General features: G+C 30.7%; 1 protein-coding gene across 2 annotated transcripts in view; it reads left to right on the top strand.

Moving 5' to 3' along the window:
- Window positions 1-24082, top strand: part of LOC127724320 (rab-3A-interacting protein-like) — a 40378-nt gene that overhangs the window by 6050 nt on the left and 10246 nt on the right. Inside the window, exons 2-6 of one of the 2 annotated variants that reach the window (XM_052231250.1) lie at window positions 986-1217; window positions 16632-16833; window positions 17775-17870; window positions 19306-19383; window positions 20852-21094. In XM_052231250.1, the coding sequence (XP_052087210.1) occupies window positions 1039-1217; window positions 16632-16833; window positions 17775-17870; window positions 19306-19383; window positions 20852-21094 (798 nt within the window). In that variant the 5' untranslated portion in view covers window positions 986-1038. Of the gene's footprint in view, window positions 1-985; window positions 1218-3346; window positions 3824-16631; window positions 16834-17774; window positions 17871-19305; window positions 19384-20851; window positions 21095-24082 lie in introns of those variants that run through there. The other variant, XM_052231251.1, reaches the window with a different exon arrangement.

Genomic DNA, 24082 nt, shown 5'->3' with positions numbered 1-24082 from the left:
TCGTATGACGTCATGTTTTGAAATGACTTGAATGCGCCAAAAACATTAATGGAATTTCGCGGAATTTTATTTTATTTTGATTTTGTACATTTTTCCTAGCTCTAATTATAATGCATTAATTCTTATTTCTTATGCATCAGAATAAGAAGAAAGGTTGTGTAGTTTTTTTCAATTGCAATTTTTAACACAGCGAAATCGGCATAGCATTTTCACATAGGTTACAATATATGTGGATTTACATGGGATGTATATTGTAACAGCCATTATTATGAACATCTCTGAGTCTGTGCTAAGTATAGATATATCGAGAATTTTATCACGGTGTTGTTTACAAAAGCGAAAGAAGCACGTCATATTAGAATTGCGATTAATCACTGAATCCTCTTTAAAATTCAGGCCAGTATTTCATATTACCCAGTATTGTCAAGTATTACCTGGTAAAACCCAGTAAAACCCCGGGTTATCCCAGTATTTCCCACTGAGCTGGGCAATACTCATTGAACACCTGGGTTTTTGCCAACCGTGGTATCCATTAAATGATCAAAAGGTTCTTTTTACAAACACATAGTTTCATTTCATTTCAAATAATATTGAGAATGGAAATGGGGAATATTTCAAAGAGACAACAACCCAACCAAAGTGCACACAACAGTCGAAGGCCAAATGTACACATGTGTTATTATTAAATATATTTTGAATTTATAAGAGGTGGATTTCAATCTGATTCAAAAAATGACTAACATGATTTAAGTTAATATGAACCACATATATTTTGTTTCTGCTAACAATGTGATTTTAGTATAATAGTTGTGTGCATTGATCATATTGATAGAACCCAACTTTAATAAGGAAGGAAAATACAATGTACATGCCCTCATGTTCCTTATAAAATCACTGCAGTATGTACATGTAGTTATTTTATTTTAAATAATCATGATACATGTATTGTAACATTTTGTATTACATATCTTTATATTTTTTTTAGAATCTATCAAATATGCCAGAATGTGAAACACATTGACCATTGATTTGAACAAAATGACCTCAGCAGTACAGCCAAACCACCAATCACCACCACCGATAAACCATAATGGAGAACAGGACTTATCCCTTAATAATAATGTCATAGAAAAAGTCACACAAGCTGTGGAAAAATGTAAAACAGATGATGTGAACACAAACACACCCAGTTGCAATGGAGATGGATCAAAATCAGAGTGAGTATTGTTATATATGTGTATGTATAGACCTCACATGCTACTTTTTATGGACTAAATTTTATTTGGGACAAATATATTCTGATTCAAAATGAAAATAATTTCCGATGTACAAATTGTGCTTTTTTGAAATCACAAACCCAGTCTTCACATTCAACTTTTGAATGTACAGACCCGAAGCTGAATTTTACGAAATTTTGGTTAGATTCTAATGGCCTGTAGAGATGATTTTTACAGGCCCGACAGCATTTTCACAAGCCTGGGCTGGTGGGCCTGTGGTTGAGCGCAAAGACTGCAAACCCCAAAGAGAACATGTACATGTTTATTATAAAGAAAACATCTATAGATATTTGTTAGATGTTGCTATATCATTCTGTGGTGTTGGGTTTCAGTCTCACAGTCTGATTAATGCATATCCTTCATATACATGTATGTCTCCATTGCTTGTTGCTGTTTCATTAACATATATATTGATACTCAAAGATTTTACATTCAATCTCTCATCATGGTCACTTCGTCATGTTCTTTAAGTTACATGTATCTCTGAAGATTGATTTATCAGTGTTATTTTAAAATAAGTTTTAAGTGTTGCATGTAAAGCATTTAGAGTTATATATCAAGCTCTGGCCTTGTGGTCATAAACATTTTGAGTACACTTATTGTACTCAGACTCAGAATTCAACCAATAAAAATACTTGATTTGGTGTTTCAAGCATACATTTTGCACTCCGAGTACGTAGTAAAGATTTATCTGACGAATTTAGTTCAATTTAGCTCCCGGAGTAGCATTGTTAGTTAATTTGTCCATCAAAATTTTGCTTGGTGTATTTTCAGGATAAATACTTGTATTAATTGTCAATATAAATGTCATGTTTTGGCATTTTTGTGACCATGTTGTATTGGTTGTTTTTGTTCTAAAAAAACGTAATAATGTACTGATTGTACATGATGTAACTACGTCAACAATGTCCTCGAAAAATGACAAGCGACCACATTTTTTGTCAACACATAAAGACTTCTGACATGTTATTTTATTTTTTATATTAATGGATTCAAAGTTTAAAAATAAAAAAAAAAAAAAATCGAAAATTATTTTCTTTATTTTGATTTCAACATGTTCATTGTTACATACAATTCTAGGAAATTAAACAAATATATCATGTGTATCTATTTTTACTTGTATTCAGGTATTGAATAATAATTTAACTTGGCAAACGTTAGATACATGTACACAAAAATGTAGGATTGAATTTGACAAAAAAAAAACAAAAAACCTAAGACGCTCTTTAAAATTCTACAAGCTAAATAATTCTAACTTTAGCTTGCAGTATGTTAAAAAAAATGAAGTCCAATGTTACAAGTCTTTTTGAATTTTGAAAGCCATTGATATCTGTCAAAATGTCAGTCTACCTTTAAAATTAAAGTACAGTATTCAAATGTTCACATTTAATTTCCCCCCACCCCCCAACAAAAAAAATAAAAAAATAAATACATACTGGGCTGTAAGAATAGTATATGCAGAAATCAAACAAACAATGAAATAGGATCCCTGCTTAGGGAAAAATAAGCATTAATAATATAAGCTTTTGAATGTTTTCCTTAAGAGAGAACATGTTAAAAACATATCCTGATGTAACACTTTCCTTTAAATTAGCCATTTTGAACATGTATGGGTTATGTTTGCATGTACCTTTGATTATGCGAAACCACTTTGAATAATAAGTAAGAAAATAATAAATACATTTTCATTGAATTCACAGAAATATTCTGGCTTAGGGGGAAATGAAAAGGTTAAATTCTTGATGTCTCCTTTATGTCCCTTAGCTACATGTACATTTAAAATTGTTTATCAAAATTAATGATTCAATATTTAGATATGATAATAATTATGTAATATTATAATTTTTTTTAAAAACCACATGGATGTTTTAATCAGTGCACATGTCAGTGAATTGATATTATCAATCACACCTTGTCAGCGTACTATACCTGTTACATATGGGTAAAGAGGATAATAAGTATATGTCCTCAATTTCTAATTGTCTAGTGTCATTTGATGACGTCCTTGGTATTTATCTTGTCAAATCAGATATGATTTCATATTGGCTGTTGTTTTGATAACAAGGTGATAATTGTCTTTGTTTATATGTTATAGAAATGTTTTTATAAGGCAGTTGGACACTTTCTGTCTAAGGAGATATTAACCCTGACATTCGTTGGTCAGTGGGATAACAATATTTTTTTAAGGATGAATGGTTTTTATTACAACATTGATATATTGTGGTTATCTGGTATTTGCTAATAGAGTTATCAAGTTGGCTGGAGTTTTAAAAAGGCTTGTATGCTAATCAGAGGAAAGTTTACATAACAGGACAAAAACCTTTTAATCCATGGCTCAATGACCTAACGTTATTGTGACCATAGGTGGATTTACAATAATAAACATTTTGTTGACATAACTGACACGGTTTCGATTTGCTTGATTCTGTCTGTTAAAGTGGACAATAACAAAATTTAAGATTTTATTTGGTGAAAAATAAAGATTTCAAGATGCCAGCGGAAACATTGGATAATGGGATTTACATGATTCCTGAGATCGAATCAGGGTAATTTAAAATATTAGAATAATGGGTATTCATTTTTTTCCTATATATATGTATGTTGAAACATGTGAAAATTAAGTAATTTAGGTAGATGTATTTATCTGGCGATATTGTCTAATCTGGACAATTTCAAGTAATATTAAGGCTTTCATATAAATCTGAATTTACAAATTTTTTTACAAATTTCTTAAGAATCAATTTCATGTTAATTTGTCTTTTTCCATCAATCTATGTTGGAGTGAGCAAAAATATCTACAGTTAAGCATCTTGTCCACTTTGTGCACCCTATAGAGTGGACATAATATTTATTTTATTTAGCAAGACTTACAATTTCTATACCGTAAGTCCATCCCATTTTAATACATGTTCATGCATATTTATAAAGATAAAGATATTTATATTATTCGGCATGTGCCTGTATATGGATAGGTGATGTACCGTTAAATATAGTTGTGGTAAAATTCTTAAAAGTTCACACGTACAGTGTCTGTTGCGTACACTAATGAGTTACATGTATCTGAGCCCACTTACATGTACTTCATTTAAATTTTGGATGTTTAATTTGATTGCTGGTTACGTGACTGAAGGAAGATTTATTCTACAGCAAGGACAATCTTTACTTACATTTGTAGATACTGTGGATTCAGTGTTATTCGTGGGATACCAGTTTTAGTGGATTTCGTGGGTACAGGTCAACCACGAAATCAAATGTTCAACGAATTACAAATTTTCTACAGGCTTGTATGATGCAGACCTTAGCAAAAATACAAAATCAAATATCAACAAAAATACATTTTTTCCTCAATACACCAAAATTGTTAACCACGAAAATAACTGAATCCACAGTATGTGGTTTTGTGGTAATCATGGTAATAATTATTAGATATTAAAAAGTGAACTTGGTGGCCATCAACTTACATGTGAAATGTTTTTTTTATATATGTACATTAAGTAAACTCGTTGATTGAGAAGAGTACCAGGTATTCATCAGTTATAGTGTCAATATTTTTTATCATCCATAATCAATTCATGTTATTTTGTCACCAAATGATTATTATTGACAAATATATGTATATTATGTCACCAAAAAAATTGTTGACAATAGTTTATTATCATAATTTTCCAATAATCTTATTTATCAATAAGGTTGAAATATTATTGGTTACTAAACATGCTTAAGCAATAAATATTTTTTACAACCTTAGACAATGTATCTCATTATAGGACTTTTGTCGATAGCATTATACATGTATTTGAGAATGAAACATGTAATTTTACGACTTTTAATAAAGATACTATTGAAATCTGATTATCTAAATACAGATCAAATTGTGTACTTGTACTTTTTGCCAGTTTTAGAATTCCATGGCACAGAAAAATGAACAAATTTCTATTGTATGTAGTTGAATGACAGTTGTTCTGTGGAGCTCAATTTCTCAATGTCTAGATGGAAAATCTGTAAATCAATACATTTCAAAGACACTCTTTTGATTGGTGTTGTTTTAAAAAATGTGGCAAAAGAAGTTAAGTCAAATGTAATTTGAATCAGCTGGTTATGAACTTTTTAATTTTTGTCATTTGGGGACTTTTTGGTTGATTGTTAATAGCCCATGTTTTATTTATTCTTAACTCCTGGTAATTTAGAGCTTGAAAAAATTGTATAGACATTTGTCTGTTGTTTAGCCACTATATTGACCACTTGATTATAAAAAAAATTGGACGATGAACCTTGTGATATGATTGCAAATGATGACAAATATCCACCAGAGACCACATGATGTAGAAGTTAGCAACTATAGGTCACTGTAATGCCTTCAACCATGAGCAAAACCTATACCTCATAGCAAGCTATTAAAGGCTTAGACATAACAAATGAAATAAACAATTCAAATAAGAAAATCAACAGGCAGATTTATGTACTAAACAACAATCGAAAAACTAAAATGATATGTATACAGTAAACAAACAGCATCTAGATGTCTTTTTGTTTTTTTTTTGTGTTAATGGGTTGCTGTATCATTGACCTATACATTACATCTGCTTATATTCATCACATGGTTTTTTTTTTACATTTTGTATTTCATCCTCATGACCATATTGTCTTGAGGGAATGTTTCGTAATGCCCTTATTTGTGATGAACCTTTAAAATGGAATTAGTGGCCAATAAAATTTAACCTTTTAGTCAGTAGTAGTTAAAAATATATATTATCTAGATTTTCAAGCTTCAGTAACTTTTTTATAATATAAAAATTGTAAGTCCATTCAAATGATAATGTCAATTTAAGTTCAGTGCACTATTTAGTACCCGGTAAATTTTAGTTTAATTGATTGTTTTGCCCTAAGATGTTTACAAATTGAAGATTGAAGTGAATTTATCCTACTTTTTGTTTACAGGTAGAATAAATTGCATTTTATCCGTAGAAATGTTTATGTCTTGGAAACGAATTATCTAATACGCAAGAGAAAAGTTAGCATTAAGGCATTTTATGGTACATTTAGAAGTCAAGTCTTTTCCTGGTGTAAATTACGCTTTATTGTCAGATAAAACCGCAGCGTTATGCAACTTGTTTTTTTAACTCACAGAACCGGAGAAACATTAAGCCTGATGAAAAGCTATAGGTCATTAAACCTGAAATATGTTATTTTTTTCTTTTCCTCTGTTGATTAGAGAAGAGATTTGAGTCTCAGTCCTTTGTTTCAGAGTAACTGGAGTTTAAGGCTTGAAAGATTCAATTTTAAGCATTTTGATATTTGAAATTTTTTCCAATCTCATGTGTACATGATGTTCACATACAATGCTTGCATATTTTAACCATAATCACATGACGTGTCTATTTCCAAATATGCAATTGTAAATAAATTCATCCTATTTTCTGTTTAATTATAATATCCAATATCAACTAATATAAAAAATCTTGCATCTAAGACTTAAATATCATTATGTCTTTAACAGTCAGAGGAAAACATGAACTTGTGCAATTGTTTGCTTTCAATAGAGTTTCAGAAATGAACAGTAAATTTAAGATAGAGAATAATCAGACCTGAATCACTGTCATCATCATCATGATTTTCAGATGAAATTGACAATTATGACGAGTTATAAGAACTTTATATTTTATTTTAGAACAACAAAGCTTAGAAGGTACTTTATTTTTGAGATTTGTGGTTATATGATAATATTTCTCACTTGTGTTAGTGTGAAAATCAAATAAACAACAAGTTATTATTGTTTAACTTTATGAAGATGTAGTGTAGTGCATTTTGTAGTGATCTTAAAATGTTTTTAGTTAACTAACAGATCAGGGCAGTATTATTTTAAATACATTTCTGTAATTTTCTTCTGTTACGCTCACTGACAGTTCTATAACACTTTTCTCAAGAATTTCATTCAGATATGAATGCAAATCCATAAATCTTGACTTAAGCTTGCTAAGAGTTATTAAAACTTTATATTTCTTGAACAATCATGTGTATTAAACATTACTCCAAAGTCCCAAAGCTCAATTTAATGAAAATCATAGTTAGATTCTTTTGGCCTCTCAATCTAATTAAAATTAAATCTCCGCACTTGCTCCACGCGCGACATATAAACAACGACGAGCAAATGCGGAGATTTAATTTTAATTAGATTGTTGGCCTCTAGACATGTTTTTTAAAGGTTCAGTAGCAATTTTATCAGCCCAGGTGAGTCTGTGGTTAAGCTTTAAGACTGCACTTGAGAAATGTAGGATGCTACTACATCTATAGGGGTAAATAATAATATATTGGATTAAAAAAGAGGTGTCATATACCAAGGGGACGTTCAAAACTCATTTTGAAGAAAAATTGACAATGCCATGCAAAAAATGAAAGGTGACAAAAGACAAACAAATTCACGAAACTGACAATACAAAATAAAGAAAACTAAAGTCCTAGAAACACTAACCCCATCTAAAACTGGGGGTGATCTAAGGTGCTCTAGAACTAGTAGAAGGGTAAGCAGATCCTGCTCTACTAGTAGCATCCATCGGTATAATAATTGAATTTTCTTTACGATCCAAATGATACTCATCGTGTTAGCTTGCTCTGTACATATACAAGACTAGTTCAATTCATCATCTGGAGGAGTCATGAACTATTTGCCACTGGACATTTACTAATTATCAATTGTAACCACAATCAATCATTGAGGCTTCATATTTGAATTAACAATCATCAAATGCTCTTGTCTGGAGGCCATGAATAATGATATGAGCTGCATCGGATAGAAATCGACCTTATGCAAATGGATATCAATACATATCAGTGTTAACTTATGTGGGGTTGAAAAAATCTTAATGCAAAGTCTAACTTTTTTAAAAATGAGTTGATAAAAGAATCCTACAACACAGACCAAAATCCATCTTATATTTCGTATTTGAATGTTTCAAAATCAATCAAAATCATGTATACATGCATGCACTTGCATAAGGTCGATTTCTATCTGATGCAGGACATATATTATTTATTTGGACATTGGAATAAATATAAAATAAGTATAAAACGTTATTTTATACATCTTTGTAATTGTTGGTCTGTAATTATTGATATGTACATCAATTGTAGGATTAATATAACAGTTCCTAGCATCTTTTCTGTTAAAATCCTTGTAGGAACAAATTAATGCAACAAATCCCCAATGCAATATGCTATCATGGATATCCAGTATTAATAATTTGATAAAATGTCAACTTTAATTTAGATACAAAATTTTAAAAATTGTGTTATCTGACAATGGATTGCATCCTCATGCATACCAACTACAGTTATTTATAATGAACTCATTTAGGGAACAACCATTTAACTTCAAGGGGGGGGGAGGGTTTCCTAAAAAAAATATTCTGATCCCCAATTTGATGAAAAAAAATATTGTGGACAAGCAGATGACAAAAAATAATGTTCTGGATCCAGATTTCCCCCATACTTTAGTGATAAATTTGAAAAAAACAATTTGATTGATAGCGTCGAAAAACTAAAACAAATTTTTCTGTATAGACAAAAACCATACCCCCTCTCCTTGAAGTTAAATGGTTGCTCCCTTAAGATACCAGGCTTTTAATAAAAAGAGTGTTGGTAATTTGATTAAAATTTCTATATAAACTGAACCCAGGAAGCAATTTTCTATACACATGTATAATAAAAGTTACATTATAACGTGTGTGAATATAATTGATGAATAAATTGGCCCATTTCAGTTGCAAATAGAATTACGATACAGTTACATGCTTTCATGATTGTTTCACAGATTAGTCAGGGCTTTCAGTCTGAAATGAGGGTCATTATGTTGTTTAAGTATAGATCATTGTATGGAATTACAAACTTGATGGATATATCTGTTTGTTGATGTAAATTATCTGGCATTTCGATGAGCTAGTGAAGTTATTCCTCTGTGAGTTTGATGATAATTCTAGGACCTTTCACTTGATTGATCTAATGTCCGGAAATAGTATATAGATATGGATTTCAGAAGAGATCGTTAAGAATAGTTGACAAGTTTTTCTAGCATTGAGAATGATGGATTTGCAGCAAAATTATTTTCCTTTTTCATAATTTTTGTTGATTTAAAAATATGGATTTACTATAAATGAGAACGTAAGTGGTAATTTTCTTCTCTTTTTTTTTTGTTTTTTGAAAGTATGATAAGGTTATATGTTTCTTATAAGTTTAAGATTATGTTCAATTTTATGAGTTTTTAAAAGGAGAGTCTTTGGACACCCCAAATTAGCAAAAGAAAATTTAATAAGTGTTTTCTTACATTCAGTTAAACTGCTGATTTTATAAAAAAAAAATTAGGTTTCAGTTGCATTATATCAGTCACTGTCAAAGGTCAATTGCTTGTTAAAAACAAGGAATAACCTCTGCATTGTGACTGATCAACTTGAGCAAATTTAACATCAAACATTGTATAGATGCAACATACAAACAGTATTCATTACTGATTGTCTAATAACATAATCTCCGTGATATAGCCTTTTTGTGCTCATGCGATCTAATAACATAAAGTTTGATTTTATTTAAAATATGAACAATCCTAAGGTTTCATCCTGTTTCAATTCTAAATCTTGAATATTTTAATTTACATGTGAAATTTTAAAAATTCTGTCTCCTGACAATGAATGCATTCTGCATATCAATACAGTTGACTGAGTTATTTATAAAAGAGTTTTGGTAATTTGATTAGAATTTCCATGCAGATTAAAATGATTAATGACCTTACATGTAAATTAAATTGTCACATATTGCATCATCTTTGTAATCAGGATGATGGGGGTTGTCTCTTGTGAATTAATTAAATGAAGATACGAGTTACAAGTACATTTCAGATGAATTAATTCTGTAGCACCACATTCTTTAGTATAGTCTCTAACACGGGGGCCTGAGGTTGTCACAAAGGTGTGCATGGGGGCATGGATTTCCTTTTCATTAGGATTATTTATCATATATCTTCTTTTACTCTATTCAACTGTTAAATGTCCATGTCTTTTCGTCCACGATGGATAGTTATGTCTCATTGGCAATCTTACCATTTCCCTTTATTTTTATATTATATAATTTTTAATACCATCACTATTGTATCTTTATATATATATATGAAACATTTTTTTGTCCCACCCCTTTTATAACTCTTCTGTGACTCTTAACTTCTTAGGAATACTATAAATAGGAAAAGCACTTCATGTGTTAAGTGCATCTCAACCATTTTGTTAATTATAGTGTCCAGATAACTTCAGTACATGACATTTTAAAGTTAGTTTGCCCTTTGAAATATCGTTAATACTATTAACATCAAATGAATGAACACTCTATGTTTGTCAAAGGTCAATTAAATATTTCATAGTAGGATGTGGTAAATTTGCATTGTTTATACGACACATTGGTTATTTTCCTTTAAAACTAACTCCATAAGGGAAAGACAAAGTATACAGCAGAAATAATAAATTTTAAAATCACCCTTGGTACTATTATTTGGGGAATCCATGTTTAGAATCATTTGAGGGGGTGGGGGTGGGAAGCATGGTCACAGTTGTATGACCCATTCATTGCAAGTACAACGATACAAAGAGTGGTAGCTTAGAATCAATTTTATATATAATCAAAGGCAAGGTTGGGCACACTGTTTTTGAAACGATGCGGTTTAAAGATTAATCAATGTTTATATATCAACTGGGTCCCTTCATTTTATTACTTACCTCAAATGTCTTACAGTTTTAAATTTCTTTATAGAATTTCCTTAAAATATTCAAAACTGTAAACGATATTTTAATTAGACTCTTGTTAAAATGTTTAATGTTCAATGGTCCTAAATATGCATGAAATATTTGTCACTGGACTGCAGGCAAATGTCAATCAAGGAATCTTTCTGGTTGTCATCTTGTTATTCTATCTGAAAATAGACAATTGTGTTGGTTTATGCAGGTATGAAATCAACATTAGGAAATTAAAGATGATTTTTATGCTGATTTGACACAATTTATTATTGTAAAAGGACACAAATTACAATTACTTGTCGATCAAAGTAAATAGTATGATGTTTATTTTCTTACACATCAAAGACCGAACCGTGATCAATATAGTACATAATTATACACAAAGTAAAAGGCTAGCTAAAAAATTGACATGAAAGGTATCGATCCACTCAGGGCACATTAATGAACAGAGTAATGTCTTGTTAAGGAATACAGAAAATAAATTTCGTGAGCTTGAATATTGATTTTTTTATGAGAACATAATGGGTAAATTTATTATCCCTCTACTGGAAAATATTTTTTTGCTGTTTGTTTACAGTTAATAAAGGAAATGTAATGTTTATATCTTTTTGTGCAATGGTTTCCAGTAAACCCTCTATTGACTGTTTAATATGTCATTATTATGGTTCCTTATAATATATATGATAAAAGCTTCCACCTTTCAGCAAGTTAAGTGTTCTTTTTGTCACAAGTGTATTCTTTTCATGTTCATGTACATGTATAGGAGGCCAGGAGTTGAACAATCCCCATAGACATTAAAATAATATACATGTATGCTTCTTTTTTGTGGTAAACCAACTTGCTATACCCCCCCCCCCCCCCTTTCCTAATTATTCTGTATTCTTTATTTGTATTGTCCATTTTTCTGTAGTACTGGACCATTAATATTCTCTATTCTGTAAACCCCATCCAGACCCTCTTACATGTAGTTCTTCCATGAATAGATGAATAGTAATGATTCAACAATAGTTAAGTTTCAAGATTTGGAAAGTTCAGTGTGTCAGTTCATCTCAATTCTGCATGTTATGGGGCCATGTTTCAGAGACCCTAATGATTAAATCCCTGTTTGAAGCAAAATGTCTGGCCCATTGGAGCATTATTCTATAAGGATAAATTATAAGGTATTAATATATTATCTAAGATATTATATATTATAGTTTAAATTGTTCAAAAGTACAAGTTACATGTATACAATGTATTTGAGCTGGTTTGTTTGTAATATTTCTTTTCAAGATGATTTTTTTGATGTTTTTTTTTTTTTAATTTCAAAGAAGATGAGGAGATCAAAAGATCTTATATAGTTTGCAATCAATTTACCTATGCAAATTTTAAAAGATAACTCATTTTTAAAGGTCAAGCATTCATTAAAAAGGCAGTTTGCTGTTCTTTAATTTTAAGAAATCAATACTCTTGTAAGACTTGTTTGGGCTTAATTGTTATATAAAGCAATTTCAGAAATCAAGTATTATTAAGTGCATTTTAAAATATAGCAAATAAGGTGCATACAATTTCTGAAATAAAATTTGTATGCCTTTCCTACAATTGTTACAAGGCTTGGCCACTTGGGCATTATGTTTTCTGGTCTGTGTGTCTGTCTGTCCATCAGCTGGTTACACATGTTCATTATATAGTGACCTTTTAAATATAAATGCCAAATTACGGTTTTGACCCAGAATTCACAGTTTACTGATCATGAAAATGTACTAGGTTAAAGTTTTGGTTAAAGTAGTTTGTGGTCACATCAACTTAAAGAGAAGTAATATACATGTTTATTATTTAAATAAACTATTTAATGTATATGCCAATTAGGGTTTTGCCAAAATTTCACTGATTTTGCACATGGTGTCCTGTGGACATGCAAATATTCTAGTATTTGTCGAGCCTGTGACTTCTGTCGCAAAAAGCAAGACATAGGAATAGTGATCTGGCAGTGGCGAAGTTGGGCAGCATTAAGTAACTACTTAAAAGCTTAATATTTCAGAAGGTAGAAAACCTGGATGCTTCATACTTTGTATATAGATGCCTTATGTTATGATGTTTACACTGTCATATGTTCATTGTCCTCATTTACAAGGTTGAGTGACTACTTGAAAAAAAGTGAAGATTTTTTGTAGTGTTAAGTTCTCTTTTATTATGAGTAGAAGGATAACTATATTTGGTATGTGGGTACCTTGCAAAGTCCTCGTGCCTGTCAGACAGTTTTCACTTGACCTCAACCTCATTTCACAGATTAGTGAACAAGGTTACGTTTTTGTGGTCAAGTCCATATCTCAGATGCTATTAGCAGTAGGTGAACTATATTTGTTGTATGGAATGATTGTAAGGTGAACATGTCCAACTGGCATGTGTCATCTGACCTTGACCTCATTTTCATGGTTCAGTAGTTAAAATAAAGTTTTTTGACTGTTGGTCTGTTTTTCTAATACTGTATGCAATAGGTCAACTATACTGGGTGTATATGTCTGTCTGGCAGGTATCATCTGACCTTGACCTCATTTTCATGGTTCATTGGTCAAAGTTAAGTTTTCCTGATTAAGTTTGTTTCTTAGATACTATATATATGCAATAGGTCAACTACATTTAATTTAAAGCATGGAATGCTTGTTAGGTGAACATGTCTGTCTGACAGGGTTCATCTGACCTTTACCTCATTTTCATGGATCATTGGTAAAGATATAGTTTTCATGGTTGATGGTCTGTTTCTTGTATACTATAAGCAATATATATATTGATCAGCTATATATTCAGTGTATGGAATGATTGTAAGTTGTACATGTATTTCTGGCTTGGTTTATCTGACCTTCAGCTTGGTCTCGTTTTCTTGGATGTGATACTTGTAGTAAAACTTTATATTTAGAACTATCAACATAAAATCAATTGTTTGTCAGTAAAGCAGGCGAGACATTTCAGCATGTGCACTCTTGTTTATATATATGTAATAGGATTTTATTTATTTTTAGTGATTATTTATAATGTTGGTGCAAAAAAATATTTAACATGACAATTTCTAATGTTAAATTCTATTTACTAGCAAAAAGATAAAAAGAGATGAAGAAAAAACAGTCATTTATCATATCTACATGTATTAGTTCAAAAGTTATGATTTTACAGAAACATGATTAATATTTTATGAAAAAAAGGAAAATATATAATGAAATCCATGTTTATAATGATGTAAAAAACATAATTTTCATTTATCATTTATCATTATTTATGCAAAAAGCCACAAATGAAATATGATATATTATTTTCCAGTTAAAAGCACAAATATTTTTCTCAGAAAAAACACAGAGTTATGCATTTTAAAAGGAAAAGGAAAAAAATCCAGATATGTTATACAAATATGTTATTTTCATTTATCACGAATAAAAACCACAAAAATGAGACAATTTGTAATTTTCTTCAGGGCTAAATTTGTATTAAGGTAAGATATGTATCTGAAATTTAACACCTGATGTTAGTTTCATCTGTCTGTATCCTCAAGTTAACTGTACTAGATGCACCTCTTTCTGGTTTCTAAAAATCATATATATATATATATATATATATATACACAGATATATGGATGACTACCACCATGACCACCGTTTGTAGAATTTTTGTTAACCAACATATTTATAACAAAATGTTTGACATGAGGATTTTTGTACTGTTGCTTTGGATTTTGTGTTATTGATTAATCTTTAATTGTTATTGCTGAAAATTTATGAGAAAACTATAACTTGGATACATTTCAGGGGAAAAGTGTTATGGAATTCTTGTTTTTTGTGCCTATTTCCCCAATTTGGGTGTGGAAAAAATATTTAGTTGTACAGGCTTAAATAATTGAAACTGTATATCTTTAAAACAAAAAATTAGAAAAAACGTCAAAATTATAGTCCAATTATTTTCATGATTTTTTTTTTAAAATGAACTTTGATTTAAAAATTAGATTTTTAGAGTGATACTTTTTTTATTATTCAACATATATTCAAATATGCTAGAATTTCTCTATTGATTATATATGAGTGCATGTTCATATAATATTGCACTTCATACATGTATTTATATATTTTTTGGTACATCATTAAGGACTGTAGCTAAGCAAATATTGTTAAATATCTGTAAATAGTTTCTAGCAGAGGACTATTATATATTTGGTATGTTTTGAACAGTTTTGATAAACAAGAAAAACAGTAAGGTAGTTTTTGTTACTTGGTTGAACCGGTAATAGTCTTTTTATTCATGATAAATCCTTGAAACATTTTTTTGTTTTTCGTACATGTATAAACATAAACAAATTGCTTTGGTTGAACTAGCTGTAAGCATCAGCAACTCATTGTCAGTCTGTAACCAGTCTTTAAGGGTTATTGAAAGATTGTTATCTGTTCTGTATCTAATAAGATAGATTACAAATCAATTAAATCAGTTATTTATCCAAAATTAATAATCAGTATTACCATGATTATATAGTTAATATATCAACCAATTAAATCAGTAAATTTTCCAAAATTAACAATCAGTATTTACTATTATCATGATTATATAGTAAATATATCAACCAATTGAATCAAGAAATTGATTGGTTTGTTTTTAATTAAAACCTCAACATGTAAATTTTATGAGAATGTACTAACTGTTCTGTGTGATAGATCATTAATGAGATGATTAAGAGTGTTTTGTTATGGTGGTGTTTATTTTCTGTGGGGATATATGTGTCTTGGTTCTATTGACAGTCATTCTATTTTGATGGATTGAATTACTGTTGTGTTATAGCATGGACATATTATATTGACTATGTTACTTCCATGGTTATCTTAGCTTGTAGATATTTATTTTTAACTAATGAAATTGTTTTACACTTTTATGTTGTACTTTTTCAGTATGTACATGTATTATTCAAAACATTGAAGCAATTTGTAAATTTCTTGTGTCCGAAGCTCATGAAGCTCTTTTATTGATTTTCCTTCATGAGAAACACTCACACCCAATTAATTAAAAGCCAAGGATGTATAAGCACCTAAACAAGTTAAGCGCTATATTACCAAAAAGAGTTTAAAGTATTTTTGGTGAAAATTTTATGTATAGGGTACACATCAGAAAGGGTGTATTATTATGTTTATCTTACTCAAATGAAAAAGGAACCAGATTTCAACCTAGGTTTCTGGTAGAGTTGGTGTTTCTCAATATTACGTTTTCTCATTGTAGTGTATTATTCTTTTTTTATTTTTAAATCTTTTGACTATCACATTATATCTTTTTTTTTTTTGGCTTTTAATCTTTTTATTGCCCCTTGGTACTCATCGTACTGTATCTTCCTTTCTTTTTTTAGGGTGGGTCACTTTAAATCTTATGAATAGGGCAAACAAATTACTATGGACTGCATAACAATTTTGTTGAAAATACTGACCGAAAAATTAAAGAAATAGGGAAAGCTTAACTCATGAATTATAAAACACACCAAAACTTTATAAATGCACCCTCAAGCTCATAAATATGATCATTAAGATTAAAGTTTGCAAACTAGACACTTTTATGTGATAATTATTCTATTGTTTATTTTCAGACCAGATGATTTTAATGTTGACTATGACCCTACAGAGGTTCAGAGAAGACACCATTCCAGACGTGAATTACGACATGCCATGTCAGAGATTTTACCCAATGACTTTCAATTTGCTGCTCAGAGAAAACGAAGTCAAACAATGGAGATAGCAAAGGAACATGCATATTCAAGACTTCAGTCCGAACTCAACAAAGCTCAGGAGGTTAATTTACAATATTTGTTATATTTTGAAAACATGGCTATTACTGAGCATTCATAAATACTTGTAGGATAACCAATTTTCAGTGATTTCGTGGGGACAGGTGAACCACAAGGTTAAGTGTACAACACAGTACAAAAAAAATTTCTATATGCTTGTATGCAGACTTTTGTAAAACCACAAAATGAAATATCCACGAAAATACAATGTTTCCTTAACGAAAATTGGTACCTACGAAAATGAATGAATCCACAGTAGCTAATAAATCCCTTGACCAGTGAAGCTGAGGGGGATTATAAGTTTTCACTCTGCCAGTCTACCATTCTGTCTGTCACTCTTTTTGTAATGCTTGAATCAGTTGTTTACATATTTAGTATAAAATCATCTCATCCCTTTTGTGGGAAAAATTTGGCTGATTATATAGGGAATCACTGAAGCATGACTGGAGCGGTCCCCCTCTTAGGCAGTCAGTGGGCCCCACTTATGAAAATTTCTTGATCCGCCACTGCACATGGACACATTCCCCATTTATTTCAATCGTAAGCAACCCAACACTAGCTGGAAATAGCATTCAGTGCCTCAGGTACATTGACAAGTTTGAGAAACATCTTGGTGAAAGCTTATATATTTTTAAGCTTTGGTACAAAATTAGCATGGAGTTGCATGAGATACTGTGCAAAGTGTAAATCTTGTTAGACATTGACAGAAAAAATTCCATGCTCACTGTAGATATCTATAATAAAAAATTCAAAGTTTTGTCAAACAGGTAGTAATGATTCAAGGTTTGTAAACTCCAGGAAACATTTATAACCTCAGATTACAGCCTTGCTAGATATGAAGCTCCTTTGGTCTGCCTCCTGCAAAGTGATGAATTGTGTAACAACTAAATTGAAAAGCTTCATTGTACATTTAAAAAGCCTTTTAAAAACAACTATTATTTCCAGGAACTTAAATTGAAAGATGAAGAATGTGACAAATTATTGAAAGTGCGAGATCAGATGGGGGAGGAGTTAGAGGATTTAACAGCAAGTCTTTTTGAGGTAAGTACAATATCAGATGGAGGAGGAGTTAGAGGATCTAACAGCCAGTCTTTTTGATGTAAGTACAATATCAGATGGAGGAGGTGTTAGAGAATTTAACAGCCATTCTTTTTGAGGTCATTATGAGATCAAATGGGGGGAGGAGTTAGAGGATCTAACAGCCATTCTTTTTGTGGTAAGTACAAGATTAAATGAGGAGGAGGAGGATCTAACAGCCAGTCTTTTTGAGGTAAGGACAAGATCAGATTAAAGAGAAGTTCGAGGACCTAACAGCAAGTCTTTTTGAGGTAAGTACAAGATCATATGGGGGAGGAGTTAGAGGATCTAACAGCCAGTCTTTTTTTTTAGGTAATTACGAGATCAAATGGGGGGAGGAGTTAGAGGATCTAACAGCCAGTCTATTTGGGATAATCTGAAGAGTTTTAAAAAAATAAAACCAAATATAGTTCTGATCTTAAGTTGAAGGAAAACATATAATGTTAATGTGTACAAAATCTATAAAAGAGAGGCAAAAGATATCAAAGGGACGTTCAAACTCATTAGTAAAAATAAAAAAACTGACAATGCCATGGCAAAAAATTAAAACAACAGTTTACAAGTCACAACATACCAAACCAAAGACTGAGCAACACTTACCCCACCAAAAACTATAATTTAGGTAATTATGTTTTAAGAAAGTAATAAGATATCTCTCCCTGTTGAAAGTATGTCAGAAGGCCATTGATATTGGTATGTTTAAATAAATATTTCCACCTGACAAGGCAGCTGCCATATTTCTCCTATTTTTGACATCACTACTTCTATTCTGGTTTCATTCAGTATCAGTATAAACACATCTCACATTTTCAACATGATGAACAAAAAACCTTCACTTAGTTTTTATGAACAGAGAAAAACATAAATATGGGTTAAGTTATAACTTATAACCAGAACATTAGGCTGAGGAAATTCTATCATTCCTGTTTACCAAATACTTAATACGGAACTGGTATCATTAGTGATCAATAGCTCACAGTTAAACTTCGGATTTTGCACTAATGTCAGGAATTATTACACAATCATGTTCTTTTGGTTTTGTTTGGCTTTACTGACTTTAAAAACAAATGCTCTCTGACGTGTGTCTACTTCAATATTTCCATTTCTCTGGCACCAATGACTGGGTACATTTCCAAGTGTTTTTTTATCCTGAGGAATGTTGTGGTTCTTTTTGGGTACTCTTAGCTTCTTCCGCCAATAAAACCTGGCTGCCATATTATAGCAGAGTACTGAAACTGGCATTAAACACCAACAATCAATCAATCAAATTGCGAGTTTAGTAACATGCTGACTGATGATGACCAATTTTCTATAGCTTTTGTAGAATTAATTTACTATATTTCTAGACTACAGTTGTAAGTGCGTGGTAACACAAATATTTTCTTGTATTTTTCCACAGGAGGCCAACAACATGGTGCAAGATGCTAACATTAAAAGAATGCATTCAGAGAAAATATTAAAGGAAGCAAATGAACAGGTTTGTTAAAAAAAACCAAGAATTTTCAATTTAAAACAAAAACATTTAAATCTTTTTTTTTTGTTCAAACATGAAAAATCAATAGTTTTAGTTAACTAATTATGATTATCTTCCTTTACAATTTTATGTTGAAAGTACTTTTTTATGGTAATAAAGATTAACAAAAGAAAATAGTCTTTTGATCAGGAACATATTTGGGGTTTAAGACTACAGAAAAAATGGTGCTAACAATTTCTACTGTGGTGATGAGGGCTATTCCATTAAAATGTATGTGGGTGGGTAGGAAGGGACTTTCTAAATATCCCTTTAACCAAGAACCATTTTTGTCGAGCCTGCGACTTTTGTCGCAAAAGCGAGACATAGCGATCCTACATTCCGTCGGCGGCGGCGGCGGCCACAAATATTCACTCTGTGGTTAAAGTTTTTGAAATTTTAATAACTTTCTTAAACTCTCCTGCATTTCAACCAAACTTGGACAGAAGCTTGTTTATGATCATAAGATAGTATCCAGAAGTAAATTTTGTAAAAAAAAAAATCCTGTTTATCCGTATTTTACTCATATATGGACTTAGTTTTTCTGCCAGTTAACATAACATTCACTCTTTGGTTAAAGTTTTTCAAATTTTAATAACTTTCTTAAACTATCCTGGATTTGTACCACACTTGGACAGAAGCTTGTTTATGAACAAAAGCTAGTATCTAGAAGGAAATTTTGTAAACATTTATTTCCTGTTTTCCGTATATTACTTATAAATGGACTTAGTTTTTCTTCCAGTTAACATTACATACAGTCTGCAGTTAAAGTTTTTAAAACATTTATTAGATTCATAAACCTTCTTGGATTTTTACCAAACTTGAACAGAACTTTTTACAATCAAAATAATTTTTTCACCATTTTTGTTGAGCCTGCGACTTACAGCAAAAGTAGGCAAGACACTGGGTTCCGCGGAACCCTTACGAATTTTTTAGATAATTTTGCATAATGGTAATAGACGCATACTGAAAAATGACCCATGACCCACATTCAATAATTAAACTTCCCTTCCTACCCTCCCACATACATTTTAATGGAATAGCCCTTAGAGTAGACTTGTCTTTAGAATAAAATAGCGATAGATCAAGAAATATCACAGAGAAAAAAAATATAGTATGGTTAAGACTAAGTTAACTATCGTACATCAAAAAAAAATTTAAGACACTTGCTGAAAAAAAATGGAATATTGGCTAAACCCTACAGGTCTACATGTCAAACCTATTTTGGGTAATATGTAAAACAAACTTGAAAGATTTTTCACTTTTATCCATATAAACCTTAAGCAAATTCTTAAGAGCTGGAAATAATTTACATCAATAGAAAATCAGACAAAGGGCACAAAAGCAAGTGGTAAGAGGTACTTCCATTGACAACACTGACTAATTTTAGTTGTTTCTGATTCTGCTTTTAACCAAAAATGTTTTATTTTTGTAGATTGATGTATTGCAAGCAGAATTAAAGGCATTAAAACAGTTGGTCTTGACATCAACTCCAAGTTCCCCAAACAAACATCTACATCCGCAGATTGATTCAAAAATAGAAATGCGGAAGAAGGAAGAGAGTAAGAAACCATTTTGGAAAACACATCGACGATCTACCAGTCACCATGAGTTCACAAAAGAGGCTCGAGAAGGGGCAATGGCAGAACAAGATGCTAAAACAGACAGGTGTAATGAGGTACGAAGAAATAATCTCTTGGTTTTCATGAAACTTTTCTAAAGACTAAAAACAGATTCTACAATTCTAGCTTGTTTAACTTGATTAAGCTATATAGGGGTAAATTCAGTAAAAAATCTCCCATTGACTGTAATGCTAATCTATGTCTTGAATTAAATTTATACCTGATTTACCTTTAGAAATTAGAAAATTTCATATATCATTCATGAAAGTATAAATGTAGCCCTATCATTTGCAACAATAAAAACATAGGGTCATGCGGCATTTTTGGGCCTTCACATGGCCTTGTTTACAAACACTGTAGATTCGCACTTAATTCCTTCACTGACCCCCATTACTTTTCAACCCTGTAGTAAAAAAATTTAGTACATTCAGCATTTATTTTTTTTTTTTTTTCAACTCTAGTTTTTATCCATCTATCAAAAAATATTTATTACAAACATTATCTACCAATCAGAAGAGCACATGACTTCAGTTTTATACAGAAAGCTCTCCCCCAAATGGGCGGTCCCTGATGACATATATTTATTTACTGAATTTACCCCTATAAGGGACTATTTAGTAGCTTTTCCCTCTTTTTTTGTAATAATCATGTAATGTATCCAATTTTTAAGTTCCAGTTCCAATACAACATTCATAAATGCTGAACTTGTAAAGATAGAGGAAAATTTATACTACAGCCCATACTGCGGCCAATGTATATTTGGTATATAAAGTTGCATATTGACTGTTTGTAAAAGAATGGTGTAAAATACTATGCTTAATAAATATGAATTGTTTTCTGTGTTTGCTTTGAATAAGAAAAATATGCACCTCTTGCTTCTTTTCAAGTGTCACAGGACCATCCCATACAATAATTTCTGGAATAACCTAAATTATAAAGCAAACACTTTTATCATGATTTTTCCATTTACTTACTCTTTTTTCTTCCAGTATTGCAAGTACATCTAGAAACTAAAGTCTTGATGTACTCTTAGTTAAATTTTGCCTTATATGGAAGTGTTTGATTAAATACCCTGAAAAGACCACAAAAACACTTTTCAAAGGTTTTTTTAAGCAGTTTCATACAGAAAAAACCAACAATTATGTTTCATTTTACTAAATTTGTGTTTTAATTACTTGTAAAGTTCACAAAATGTCATTGACAATCACTCTGCAGAAATTCCTGTTACCCCAACATCAGGATGGTTTCTTCGCCAAAACTAGACAGACAAAACTGAAGTAGAAAAAAATGCCAAATATGAAAAAATAAGACTGGGTATGACCAAACTTTGCATTTGGAAAATTAAAGTAACAATTTAGAATATTTAAAAGCAATTATTTAACATAGTAATCCAATTACAAACATTTCAACACTAGTTTCATAGATGAAGGGCATGTAATCATAAAAAGTTATCTACAATTTTTTTTAAATAAAGAAACGCAATGCGTTATGTAAAAATAAATGAATATCTTCATGCGGTCAGATTATTCAAGTGTTAAAATATTTGAAAAGTGCTTATTTACAACTTGTTCTACAACTTAACATGGTGAAACACAGCTAAAAAAATACACTGTCAAAGGGAGGTAATTCTGATTTTCCATATGATTTTACACATAATGAGGAGAAATATGTGCAAAATGTGTTGTAAAATGGGGGGAATATTTATGCCTTTCATTGATATCATAACTCTCAAGTGTAATTTCTATTGTTTCGTTCAATCTGGACACAAAAACTGATTTTTACCATATACCCCATGCTTCCTCTCACAGTACACTCAGTGCATCTTGGATAGCCGAGTTAAACATAGAAATTTGTGTAAAAAACAACTTCAAATGGTTCCAAAATGCTTCCATTGCATTAATATTCACAGGAAATAAGTTTTGTGATTATTGTGTGGCCTTGAACAAGTACAGTGACAGAGTGCATATTTTCCTATAGGGGTAAATTCAGTAAAAAATCTCCCATTGACTGTAATGCTAATCTATGTCTTGAATTAAATTTATACCTGATTTACCTTTAGAAATTAGAAAATTTCATATATCATTCATGAAAGTATAAATGTAGCCCTATCATTTGCAACAATAAAAACATAGGGTCATGCGGCATTTTTGGGCCTTCACATGGCCTTGTTTACAAACACTGTAGATTCGCACTTAATTCCTTCACTGACCCCCATTACTTTTCAACCCTGTAGTAAAAAAATTTAGTACATTCAGCATTTATTTTTTATTTTTTTTCAACTCTAGTTTTTATCCATCTATCAAAAAATATTTATTACAAACATTATCTACCAATCAGAAGAGCACATGACTTCAGTTTTATACAGAAAGCTCTCCCCCAAATGGGCGGTCCCTGATGACATATATTTATTTACTGAATTTACCCCTATAAGTTCTATCAGGCAATCAAAAATTATCTCCCTTTGCAATTTTTCAAAGAAATTTCTGTTTCTTGCTTGTTATGTTAAAGTATAATTTGGTTTTGCATAATCAGGTTTATAAAGCCTAATCTAGCTATATAAACTTGAATTGTAGATTAACCAGACCTGTTAAAAGTTCTCTTATTGTAATAATACAGTTTTCATTTACAGTTTCACATGAGTTGTCTTTCTTTGTAGAAAGAGTTCTGTATGGCAAAAATTGAGCTTTATTTTTATGCAAACAATTCCATGGCACATAAAAATTATGTTGAAATATATGTCAATATTTTATAGAAAGAAAGCTTGAATAAATTTTTGAAGAATAAATTTTGATACACAACAGGTATCAAGAACCTGTTTTTGACAAAAAATAAAATAGATATTTATTTTGTCAATGTTTTCAAAAGATTATGATAATTCTTTTTTTCTTGGAGCTAAAAAGTTAAAAAAAAAAAAAACAATGACAAAGGTAGATAACTCTTACCTTTACTTTTGTAAATATCAATGAAACTGCAACCTAACAGCACAACTAAAGTAAAATATGAACACATTTATAATGGTCACCACTTGAAAGTTAGATATTTAT

This window comes from Mytilus californianus, unplaced genomic scaffold (assembly GCF_021869535.1).
Source record: "Mytilus californianus isolate M0D057914Y unplaced genomic scaffold, xbMytCali1.0.p SCAF_14, whole genome shotgun sequence".
Taxonomy (NCBI): Eukaryota; Metazoa; Mollusca; class Bivalvia; order Mytilida; family Mytilidae; genus Mytilus; species Mytilus californianus.
This window is presented reverse-complemented; position numbering and strand designations above follow the sequence as displayed.